Source organism: Lonchura striata, chromosome 1 (assembly GCF_046129695.1).
Source record: "Lonchura striata isolate bLonStr1 chromosome 1, bLonStr1.mat, whole genome shotgun sequence".
Lineage (NCBI taxonomy): Eukaryota > Metazoa > Chordata > Aves > Passeriformes > Estrildidae > Lonchura > Lonchura striata.
In genome coordinates this window covers 143,283,148-143,295,328 of record NC_134603.1, presented here as the reverse complement: position 1 = coordinate 143,295,328, position 12,181 = coordinate 143,283,148, and the positions used below count along the sequence as shown (strand labels likewise).

The 12,181-nt window shown below is 37.0% G+C and overlaps 1 protein-coding gene across 12 annotated transcripts in view; it reads left to right on the top strand.

The window, feature by feature from the left end:
* The window catches only part of PARD3 (par-3 family cell polarity regulator), a 441,459-nt gene extending 433,556 nt beyond the window's left edge, over nt 1-7,903 (top strand). For all 12 annotated transcript variants that reach the window (XM_021542942.2, XM_021542949.2, XM_021542932.2 and 9 more), the window contains 2 exons: nt 2,284-2,411; nt 5,799-7,903. In XM_021542942.2, coding sequence (XP_021398617.2) covers nt 2,284-2,411; nt 5,799-6,192 — 522 coding nt within the window. In that variant the 3' untranslated portion in view covers nt 6,193-7,903. The remainder of the gene's footprint in view (nt 1-2,283; nt 2,412-5,798) is intronic.
* Nucleotides 7,904-12,181: the final 4,278 nt, after the last annotated feature.

The following is a 12,181-nucleotide window of genomic DNA, read 5'->3' as shown; positions in this document are numbered from 1 at the left end:
AGAAACATCTCTGAAGTTACATTTTGATCTTAGTCCATTCATACTCCATTATGACTTTCAGAGCCTCTGGCACTTTACTGCAGGCTTTTGTGGTAACTTCATCTCTCCACACGTATGTGTGCTTTCTAGGTGATGCATTTTATTGTCCTGTATAAACCTAAACTGAGCAGCAGCTCAATCCTATCTCCACCTTTTGGGTGATTTAACCATTCTCTGCACTGTCAAATCTTTAATCCATTATATTTACTGCCAACTGAAAAAAGTGAAACTGTTTTCAAATAAAGAGAAGCAATTCTGATTTCATGTCTTATCTGAGTTAAATATTTTATCACATATGACATAATGTAGCTGCAAGCTTTCCAATGTTGTTGAAGTGATACCCATGAAATTAGGAGATTGGCTGTAAAATCTTAGTTTAAATGTTTTTATTCTTTATGGGGAAGTTGATATGGGAACTTTCGAGTTTCCCTCTGGTTTGCTGTAAGCTGCTTATAGCCACACAGGAGAGAATTCACAAATAAACCCTATGATTTTCAGGTAATCATTCCCTTCCATAAGCTGAGCCCTTCAATAAAATACCAAATGTCAGAAGACTCTCAATAAAGTCAAGAAAGTTAGAAATGTTGACATATGCAATAACTGAAACGCTGCTCTGTATGTGTAGCCCTTATTTAATATAGTCGGAAATCTCTGTGGGGGTTGTTGGTTTGGACATACATATGTACAGCTTATTCATCTCTAAGAAAATTTCCCACAAGGCTGACACATGATTCTGTTTTCTCAATTTGTTGCTTCATCTCACCATTCCTAAAGTATTTTTCATTAGAAATGCTGTTTTACTGAGGTTTTTACAGAGTAAAAAGTAACCAAAAAAAAGTAGACAGTACTGTTACATTCAGGATTCTCTTAAATGAGTTCACTGTTATTCCTAGCCTGTGCTTTCACATTCTGATTCTTTCAGCCAGTAATCTTCTTTTAATGGGAAAATTATATCTGTTAAATTCTGATCTGAAACTGATGCTCTGTCTGAAGTGCATTCTCATTGATAACAAAGTCTCTAAAAGTTGTACATCTGTTTAAAACTTGTTGTTTCTGGCTACCTGCAGGTATGTGACTATAGTAAGACACTTATGTTACAAATAGTTTCTAAAACTTGTCTTCTATGTGCAAAGCTTTTGGAAGACCTTTTCTCTTGCATATATTTGTGAGCCATTAAGGTCTCTTTCTGCTGCAGAAATTATAATGGAAAAAAAACAAAACAAAAAAAAAAAAAAAAAAAAAAAAACCAAGAGATGTTTGATTTGAGGGAAAGCAGAGATAAAAAGGCAAAACATGCTTTTAAAAGTAAGTCTGAGAAAAGCTGTTTCAGTCCCAGGCTCAGAGAAGTCGTTATGCTCCCTACCCTTCTCATATTTAAACTTACATATTTTGAATAGTACTGGTAATTTTTAGGAGAAAAAAAAAATAATACTCTGTTTCTTTGTAGGCAAAACCATATTAGTAAAACAAGAAAAGCCCATAGCATTATTTGATTTTTGTGACACTCTTATTTTGCAAAATGAAATCACAAAATCTGAAGAAAGTGATAGGTATCTCTACCAAAGTAAACTTTTCTATGTTCCAAAGTTTGAATCCAGCCATTCTGTCAGATCTTGACCTGTAATACTCTCTATGTCAGAAAGACAATCCATTTTCACTTGCTCTTAGTATTGGCTTCAATGTTTCAAATTGTCTCCTCATTAAGACCCTACTCAGAGATACAGGTATCCTCATTGTCCACAAGAGACTTTCTGAATTTATATACTTGATCATATTGAACCAGAAAATATTTTCCCAGTCTCTGGGCCAATTGCAAAATAGGGTGGTTCCACTAAGGCAGAGCATCACTTGAGTGTATTGGTGAGGTTGAAAGGAGCTGCTGCGCTCCTTCCCCTCTCAAATCCTTAGTGGGGTACCAACTTAGCTGGCATGGCTAGGCCAACGTAGAGTCTGAAGATCTGTTCCATTGATTTAATTTAAATTACAGCATTGCCATAAAAGCATAACCCATTCTGGATGATTGTTTGCTCATGCATCTCAGAAATAGTAGGTCAGAAACAGAATTTATAGCACAGACCACTGTTACAGGTCAGAATTTAACCTAATTATTGTGCAAGAGCTGCTTGAACTGCATGTTAAAACAAGTATCGCTGTATTTGTACAATAGCAATTTAAAGGATAGCTCTTTTAACTCTTTTGTGGGTGTTCTGCTTTGTTTAAGACACTTTCATTTTTGTTTTGTAGCCAAACACCAAGACGTACTCGCAGAGCGGCAGGCACTCCGTGTCCGTGGAGGTCCAAATGCAGCGGCAGCGGCAGGAGGAACGAGAGAGTTTCCAGCAAGCCCAGCGCCAGTACAGCTCCTTGCCCAGGTATGGGAACTTCTGCAGCTGCTCCTGCCAGGAGCCTGCAGCTGATTTCATTTGTGGTGGAAAATGTCATACTTCGTGCAGACACTTTTGTTCAGTATTGATATCAGGTGGAATGTATTCACTGTGGAAAAGGCATAGAATTTCTTAAGTGAGAGCATGTGGTAGCTGAGAATTGCTTCAGAGAATTTCTTCAGAGCTGATTTCAGGGGAATTTGATGACATTCAGCACCCAAAAGAATTGAAATATCTAAACAAACCTATTCTTTGTGGGACACCATCCAGTTTAATTTTCTGCAATTACAAAAGTCTCCTGAGCATGACATGAGGTATCCCATTTTGGTATGTCAGATGATTATTTTTCTGTTGCCTAATTCCTTACTGGGCAGAAATTCTATCTTTGAGATGTTACTGTGGAAAGAAATTAAAAGGGAAAACAATTTCAAGACCTCCAGCAAAAAGACATGGAACTCAGAAAATTATCCAAGAAATCAGAGGTCGTCAAGTTTGCATATATAAATTTTTAATAGAAATAGAATGCTGAAAATTAATATTTTTTTGTGTAAAAAAAAACTTTTTTTTTTTTAAAGTAGGTGTTTTAAAGGGCTATTTTTTTGGCAAAATGGATTTTACTTGATATTTAGTTTTAAGAATTAAAAGAAGTTTAGCCAGTCTGTATACAAATTAACTCTCATCGTTAAGCATTATGCAAATACACTTTGCATTTTGAAATATCAGCAATGGTTGAATGGAGAATAATTTACACCAGAGCTTGGTGTCAAATTGCTTTCCAATGAGGTTGTATTATTTTTCATGACTTGTGTGGAAATGGTGTGGAAGAAAAATTTGTTGTGACAAGATATGTTTTACCAGGTATATTATACCTTTTTTTGGAAACAAATATAAGCCTTATAGCAAAGTTGTCTAGCCGTGAGCTCTTATCTTAGCAGCATCTTTGAAAATAAAACAGTTTCAGGTTTTCAAATGGTTTAACACCTTTCATCTATTAAATTTGGAAGGTGGGAAAGGGAAATGTAAAGTTACTGTGTTTTCTGAGATTGTTAGTTTCTCATCTTGAAAATCTTTGCATCCTTCTTCTTTTGTATCCTTCTTCTTCTTCTCTGTCTTCCTTTGGAAGTGACCACCCCTATTAATGCCCTATTGTTTCTCCTGAGAAATTCTCTTTCAGTTATGCTAGCCTCAGTCAATCATGTTCATTTATAGTTTTAAAACTGTGATTCTTGAAGCTTGCTTCCCCTGTTCACAATTGCTGGTAGCATTTAAAAGTTGGAATCAGTTGCAGTGCTGTTCAGTGGCAGAAATTAAAAACTCTTAAGGTGAAAATTAATCTACAAGAAAATTAATCAACAAGAAATATGAAAAATAGATCATAGAACAACTCATAGAAATGCTTGTTTTGAAAAGAGTTACTGAGAACTTTACTCAAGGTGGTTTTCAACATGAGAAATGGCTAGCAATCTAGCAATGCATGTTACTGTGTAATTAATGATAATTTAATGGATTAGTTTGAGCTCTCTGGGTGTTTCAGCTGTGTTGAGAGCAGCCAGAACTGCAGGGCTAATGTTCAGCACTGTAAATACCAAAATATACTCCTATAACAACCTGGGGCATCCAGTTCTCCAGCTTTGTTCCTAACACTGTGACTGATTTTTAAAGAAATCTTACTGTTAGTCTGAAACCTGGGTCCCAAGCCTGATGTTGCAACCGTGACTTCATAATGACTGAAGTTTGTTCACTGGCTTCATTCTTGAGCTTTGTTGCCTTTCATCCTATGAATTCTCTGAGCACCTCCTATTTTTTCCCCTTTGCACATTCAAATCTGTAGTACTGAAGGCAAATAAACTCTTGAGTCATTTTTTAAGGAACTTCCCAGACAGGGAAAGTGTGCCAACTAATTTTGAACAAGTACCAGAAAACAGTCAGTAAATTAAATTGGTTCAACTAGTCATCCTCTGTCCCATGTGAAACTGTAAGAGCAAGGTTTGACTCCATGTTAATTTTCTATTACTTAAAATTTATCTTGCTCTAGATCAGGAACCTGACAGTTTCGTAGCCTACAGAGGTTTGTTCAATTCGCTCTTGTTCCAGGGAGTGCTAAGACATGACTCAGAAGCATTGTTGCTTTGGCAAAGTTGGATATGAGATTACCAATAACAACTACAAAAATTTTGTAAGAATTTACATTATGCTGTAACTTTTTTCTGCAATAATTCACATTTATCTTGCATAATATTTTTCATCCAGAGGCCTCAGAATCAGTTATGATACAAGGTAGATATAGTAATTTTCAAATTATATATGTGAAAGGAAGATTGAGAAAATGTTAGGTGACTTTTTACTTTTAGTAAGGGTAGAAAAATTTTCCAGTTCTTCTGTCTCTCTGCTGCATATTCATTGGATGAGGCCACACTGTCATCATATGTGATGACATGAAAAATCAAGCCAAATATAAACAACTAAATTATTTTCTTATTGATTTATGTCACAATATATTTTATTTTATTGCTTGATCCTCATACTCTAATTTTAATCTCAAAGTGGGTATCTCTTTTGCTGCAGCACAGAATTGTTTTACTTTATCACCACCAATCTTATTTTAAATTCATACAAGCATCTAGCAGTTTGATAGTAAATTAAAGTTATTTCAAAACCATAATCTGTCTTCAAAATAATGTGGTGATTTAGTGTGAAGAGATAAGAATTTGTAATTCCTATGTGTATTTGGCCTATTTATCTACTCCCTGGAGCCAAAAAATGAGCAAAAAATGTTATCTTTGCCTCTTCTTTTATGAAGGCTATAGCAGACTGGGAGACATTCCTTATGGCACTAAATTCCTTAGTTCTGGACATGGAAGGAAGAAACTGGAACTACCTCTCAGTAATGAGCTTTATCTTCTGACTTGTGCAGTGTTAGGGCAAGTGTTTTAAGTGTCTGCCTGTTGCATATTTAATCAAGTGTCAGTCTAGATTCAAATATTTCATGAGTGAATTTACAATTGCTGGCTGTTACCTGCATTCATAGGAAGCACAGAAACACCTGTGGCCTTTCCTAGTTTGCAACTGAATTGTAACATGTTTTTCATGAGACCATGAGGTAATCGTAGCTGGATGGGTTTTTATGGTATATTCCTCCTGCAGAGGCCTGGAAACATAGTTCTGCTACCTAAGAAATATTCTCCTAACAAAAGAGACATGATTGTGGGGCACAAGAGAGCTGTGAATCTAGAAAGTGACTTCTAGAGAATGCCATCTCTGGGCAAAAGCTGATGGCATGGCAGAAGCTGCTTTCTTCCCAGTGATCGTTGTAAATAACAGTCGAAGATTAACCAGAACATTTGTCTTAAAAACCTTTTTTGTTTTTCTTTTCAGGCAAAGCAGGAAAAATGCCAGTTCTGTATCTCAAGACTCCTGGGAGCAGAGTTATTCCCCTGGAGAAGGGTTCCAGACTGCAAAGGAAAATCCCAGATATTCCAGCTACCAGGGATCCAGGAATGGCTATATGGGGGGACATGGCTTTAATGCCAGGGTGATGCTAGAAACACAAGAACTGCTTCGTCAAGAGCAGAGGCGGAAAGAACAACAACTGAAAAAAAAAACTTCTTCTGAAGGGCCTAGCAACTATGACTCATATAAGAAAATTCAGGACCCTAATTATGCCCCTCCTAAAGGTCCTTTCAGACAAGATGTACCGCCTTCCCCATCTCAGGTAGCGAGGCTGAACAGATTGCAAACACCGGAAAAGGGAAGACCGTTTTATTCTTGAGGTGAAGAAAAGGAGGATCAACTTACCATGCAATAAGGAACATTTTCATATAAAGACTTATATTTTGAAAACTTTTTACGCTGATGGTACTAAGGAATATATCAGTTTTCTATTTCAGTGCCTTTGAAAATCTGGGCAAAGCGTTGGTGGGCCTTACGTGTTTGCCGCTCTGTCGCGAGTGCTGAATCCGCGGAAGGGCGTTCCACCATTTGACAATCACAGCGGAAGCGAGCGGCGCCGCCCCTGCCTCCCCAGTCCCGCAGCCCAGGCCCGTAGCTGTCAATGGCTTTTTGCTAGGATTTGTTGTAATGCGTTTCACTTTGCAGTGACTTATTACACCAACACGCAGCTTTGTGGCATAAAATTAATGAATTTGAGGTTGAAGGAAGCATTGACATGTCCTTTATTATTTCTCTCGGGTCAGAAGGAGGTGTACATATCACTCTTGAGTGGATAAGGCTGAGCTCTACTATGAATTGCAATTGGAGTTCCGATGGTGGAGTCATTACCAGTCTTTGTTGATCAATATTTAAGTGTCTATATGCTGAAAAACTATCCTTCTTCTATTATGCACATATGCACTCTTTTTTTTCTCTCTCTCCCCACTCTGAGCTTATTAAAAAAGCCTTTATCCTGACTCATGAGGAAAACAATATTAAGCTTTCAGTTATCCTGAGAATCCTGTTCCAATTGCCTTATAATCTTAATGCACAGTCCATTACAAATGAAATAACTGGAGAGAGATTATTTATACAGACACAGGGAAACCTTTGATAAGTATATTTTACTATTTTATTAAAGATGGGAAATTGTGAACACACATGCAATTGAGTTCTGCTTTGCTTTGCTTCTAAATTGATTTGGTCATATGACACTTGTATCTAGGAAGAGAACTAGGGAGGGTGTCATGTCAGCTCATCTGATATACAGTAGTCTTTGGATAAATTCTGGAGATAGCTCCAAGCAAGAGCAGAGGAAATCAAAGTTTTTCTTTGGATCAAATAGCTGTACAGAGAACAATTCCCTCTTTTTAGACATTGTGAAGCTTTGTGGACAATTTCCTTTGTGCTTCCATGCACCATATTTTTGCATCATGATGCTACATTAAAAAGAAACTTTTAAGTACATGAATGAGAGATAAGTGGAGACAAACTGTTACGCATCATCCTGAAAACATGTCAGTATCCAAAAATTACTAAAGCAAAATGGTTGCTCTAGCAGAGAGTAATATTTGAATGTGCATATGGGATATGATTTCTTTTGCAGCAGCTGTTTTTCTGTTTGTTGGTCTGAACTTCATGTATTGTAAAAAATATAGCTGGGTTGCTGAAGTGCCTGCAAATCCTGATGTGAAAAGGCTTGAGAATGGATCTCAGCATATTGTGTAAAGAAAAGAGAGAAAGCAAGAAAAAAAATCATGTATTGCGTGATTTTTTTTTAAAAAAAAAGCCTATTTTTTTTTACTGGCACATTTTATTTTTGCGCCAACTCATTTCTAGAATGTATGTGAAATATCAGCACACATATCTGTGTCTTTTATGCCTGTTTGTTAACAGTTTTTGTTGTTAATAATGTACTCCATGTTTAAAAGTTCTTATTAGTGTAAGCACAGTGACATTGGATGACAATAGCTTTTTTACACAGAATTTACAAAACTGTGTAAAATGGCTTTCCTTGTACATATGAAATTTAGAATAAAAGGCTGTTTCCATCCTTGTCTTTGTATTGCCTGTAGACCCCTGCTGCAGAAAACTGCTGCAGACATTGAGTTTAAAAAATTCCTAGCAGATGTTGTTTTATACAAATTCTAATGGTTTGTGTCATCCTGTGAAGAGAAGAGAAGAGAAGAGAAGAGAAGAGAAGAGAAGAGAAGAGAAGAGAAGAGAAGAGAAGAGAAGAGAAGAGAAGAGAAGAGAAGAGAAGAGAAGAGAAGAGAAGAGAAGAGAGAAAAAAAAAAGAAGAAAAGGAAAGGAATGAAAAGAAAAAGAAAAAAGAAAAGGAAAGAAAAGGAAAGAAAAGGAAAGAAAAGGAAAGAAAAGGAAAGAAAAGGAAAGAAAAGGAAAGAAAAGGAAAGAAAGAAAAGAAAAGAAAAGAAAAGAAAAGAAAAGAAAAGAAAAGAAAAGAAAAGAAAAGAAAAGAAAAGAAAAGAAAAGAAAAAGAAAAGAAAAGAAAAGAAAAGAAAAGAAAAGAAAAGAAAAGAAAAGAAAAGAAAAGAAAAGAAAAGAAAAGAAAAGAAAAGAAAAGAAAAGAAAAGAAAAGAAAAGAAAGAAAAGAAAAGAAAAGAAAAGAAAAGAAAAGAAAAGAAAAGAAAAGAAAGAAAAGAAAAGAAAAAAGAGTTTATAGCCCAGCTGAATGAACACCTGAGGACTGACCTCAGAGGCAAAACCCACATGGTTTTAATGTGTTGTGTTATTTTAGGCCATACTTATGACATTTAAGAGGCACATTTTTAAGACTAGCCTCTGCAGCAAATATCTTCTATGCTGTATCATGGAGTCCTCTGCCCAAGGAGAGCACTGTCAGAAGGACACCCACTGCAATCTGACCAAATCCAGGCATGTGTTAGGAACCCCTCTGCACTTTGTGTGTTTTGGGGTCTGATGGGAGCCCTTCACAGGAATGTTGGCATGGTGAAAAATGGAAGAAGGCAGATTATGAATAAAGCAATATTTACCGTGCCAATGATCCTCTGTTTCCCCCATTAGTATTGGAGCTGAGTCTGGTTTTCTCCTTCTTCCCCTCATTTCTCATTTTGTTGGTTACTGCAGGAATGTCAATCATGATTCTATGTATGCATGACATCAAGGTGTTGCCATGGCAATAATAGTGTCAAATTATTCACTGTGACTTTCGTGTGGGATCTCAAGGGGAAGAGCACCAGGAGCTGTAGGGTGGACAGGCAGCTTTCAGTGCCCAAATAAAGTAAAGGCAGGATTTTCCAAAAGACTTAAATTGTAGTGTCTTGCATTTGGGTGTGGGGAAATAATTGAATTTGCAGTTTTGCAGGCCTTGCTGTCTCATCTGACTGCATTCCCAGATTACAAAGTTTGACATTTCTACAGATTTATTTGCACTGGCAAATAATTGCAAGTGCTAAAAAAATGCATCCACAGGAATAGAAAACAGGTTGAAGTCCTTTTCAAAACAAGGCCTTTGATAAACTGTTGTAGAAAAAAGGGCATGTGTTTGGAAAAGTATGAAGTACAGGATGTTTTATGTGTGAGGATGGCATATGTTAAAGTTTACTCTTCTATAAAACTCCTCTTCAAGGTGTTAACAATTTACCATAATTAGATGTGTTCATGAAAGAAGGCAGATGTTCTCTTTGGGCTGTGTCTGTGTTATGTTAGTAAAGAATAAGGTCTTTTTCTGGCTCTGTCACCCTGTCTTTTTCCTGACATATTGTAGACAGAATTTCTAATATTAACTCCCATAAGTTGCAAAGGGTGATAAGGAAGTAGGAGGGAAATATTTTAATAGAAAATGACCTTTAGTTCCACCTAGTGAATAGATTCAAAAGTTAATTGAGCTAACAGCATTACTGCAGTAATTTGTTTGTGGATGCATTACCATTATGAGATTAAGTCTGTAACATTAGTATGTTTGAGAATGGTCACAGGACAGACTGTAAGGGAGCTCACAACATCGAGGAGTGGGTGTACAGCTTGCACATTTTGCTCTGTTGAAACCCTGAGAAAACCATCTGCAAAGCCTCCTGTATTTTATCAAAATAATTTGTTAATGCTATTGAAATTCCTTGGGAAAGTTTAATATTACTAATGCAGAATACTGCTGCCTTTCTCAAAAAACCTATTTCCCCTCTTCTTATGGGCCTCCTTGGAAGCATGAGTGCAACTCTAGTGAGTTATTGCATGGGCCAGATAGTTTAATGCATGTCTTTGAGAACTCTGCCATTAAAAACAGTGAAAAATGGCATAGAGCCCAGCTGAACATGGTTGGAAAGTACAATTGCCATTTATTGCTGGCAAACAGCTGGAAGAACAACAAAACAAAATTTAAGCCCATCATGACTGTAGATATGTGGCCATGACTGTAGATCTATGGCCTGCCTTTCAAAGCTGCGCTGTTGTTTCGGTCACGTTCTCTCTGTTAATGGGTATCTGTAACACTGCATTTATCTGTTCTGGGTATTTTGAGAAGGGAAGGGTTTGGCCAGACAAGGAAGAGATGTGCCAGATTAGCAGTGTTGGCTAAACATAGGATTTTCTTGAGTAATTCAAACCTTTGAACTTTAGTTGTTGAGACTTAAAGTGAATTTGGCTATTGCATGTCCTGGCTTGCAAGACTGTTTTCAAAATATTTCCTAATTCTATTTGCTGTGCCTGAGTGTTTCTACATCTTTCTCTCCCAAGCCCTCAGTCTAGTTAATAATAAGCATTGTAAGGAATCTGTCAGGAATGCAAATGCAGAAAAAACCTCATCTATTTCTTATGCTGCTGTTGTGCCACTCCATCCTAGCCTTCCAGACTCAATTTAAAATTTGACTTTAGCATGGCAGAGGAAGGATGAGGGTCAGAAATCCACAAAGGGAACTGACTTTGTGAAAGTAGGGTTTGTGTGTGTGCATGTGTGTACATGGGAGAGCACAGACTGGGTTATTTGCCTTTAATTCATGTCCCTCTTCAGAAAATAACTTGTAGCATTTCTTCAGTGTTTGTCCTATCTGTTCAGAAAGCAACTATGGTTTGATGCATATGGTCATTGTTTCATGGCTCCCTGTAATCTCTTCTACTTTGTATCAGCATCACACTCTTTGTTTTGCATCTTCTGATTAATTCTGTTGCATTTATTGTTTCTCTAAATGACATGGAATTCAGTCATATCCTAGGCTACTTCTTGCCAGTGATGGATTTTTCTATCTTATATTTGCAAACCTATTTTAATACTTTTCTCTCCTTAGGAGCAGTATTATCTTTAGTAATTTGCACTTTAATCAATTTTAAAAATTGGGACTGGAAGCTTGAGTTGGGATTACACAAAAGCAGACTAAAGAATATGGCTTTGATTTCTATTCTGTGTGCAATGCACACTTCCTAGGCACTTACAGGGACTGGACAGAATACTCTCTGAATTAGATGAAGAAAAACATCAAGCCCAGCATCTTTATAAGAAAAAAAAATTAGGGGAAGTTTGGAAGATATTTATGCCCACTGTGTTCTGTCTACTGTGAAAAAAAAACAAAATTCCTTAGATGTATCACTCTGCATGACTGATGGTTTCAGAGCTCAAACTGACATGACTGTGGCTTAAAGGCAGATGGATGGAAGAGGAAGCCACTTGCACCATTCCAGAGGATGCCAGGACCTGCTCCCCTTGCAAATAGGCTCCCAAAATTCTGTTTTCAGATGCACATCTTAGAGCAGCTGAAGTCTAGAATGAGCTTACATTCACAAATTGAGCTCTCAGTGTAGTGGCTGCAGTGACATTTTTCAGGGAGGGAGAGATGACAGCCACAGGTGATAATAGCTTCAGGTATTTGATTTTAATCTGCTTGTTGGGGTAATCCTTGTTTTAGAAAAGTAAGGAAAGAAATAAAGAGTGAGAGGTGTAAAATGTGAATAAAAAGGTTCTCTACTTCCCCTACACTCTTTTCACCATTACAGCCACTGGGATTTGGTTCCCTTTTCTTGTTCTTTTTGCCCCAAAGGCATAAAAAGGAATAAACTAGCTAGCAGTAACCTCAGAACAAAACTCACCACTCTCCTAGAGAGTCACTCTATTGTGTAGCGCATAAAATGTGAATTAACAAGGTGACAAAGAGAACAACGTTACTGTCCCTTTGTTATTTCCTCTGTGGGTTTCCCTGGGGTGTGTTTAGATTGTCATCCTTGGGACAAAGAGCTGTTTTTATTTTTTATTTCTAGAACAGAATAGTATTGTTGGCAATAAAAGCTAGTGAATCATTGGTGGCAGAGGGGGAGTTGATGTGAAAAGAGTTTTTTAAAGTTGGTATATATGGAATTTTGCA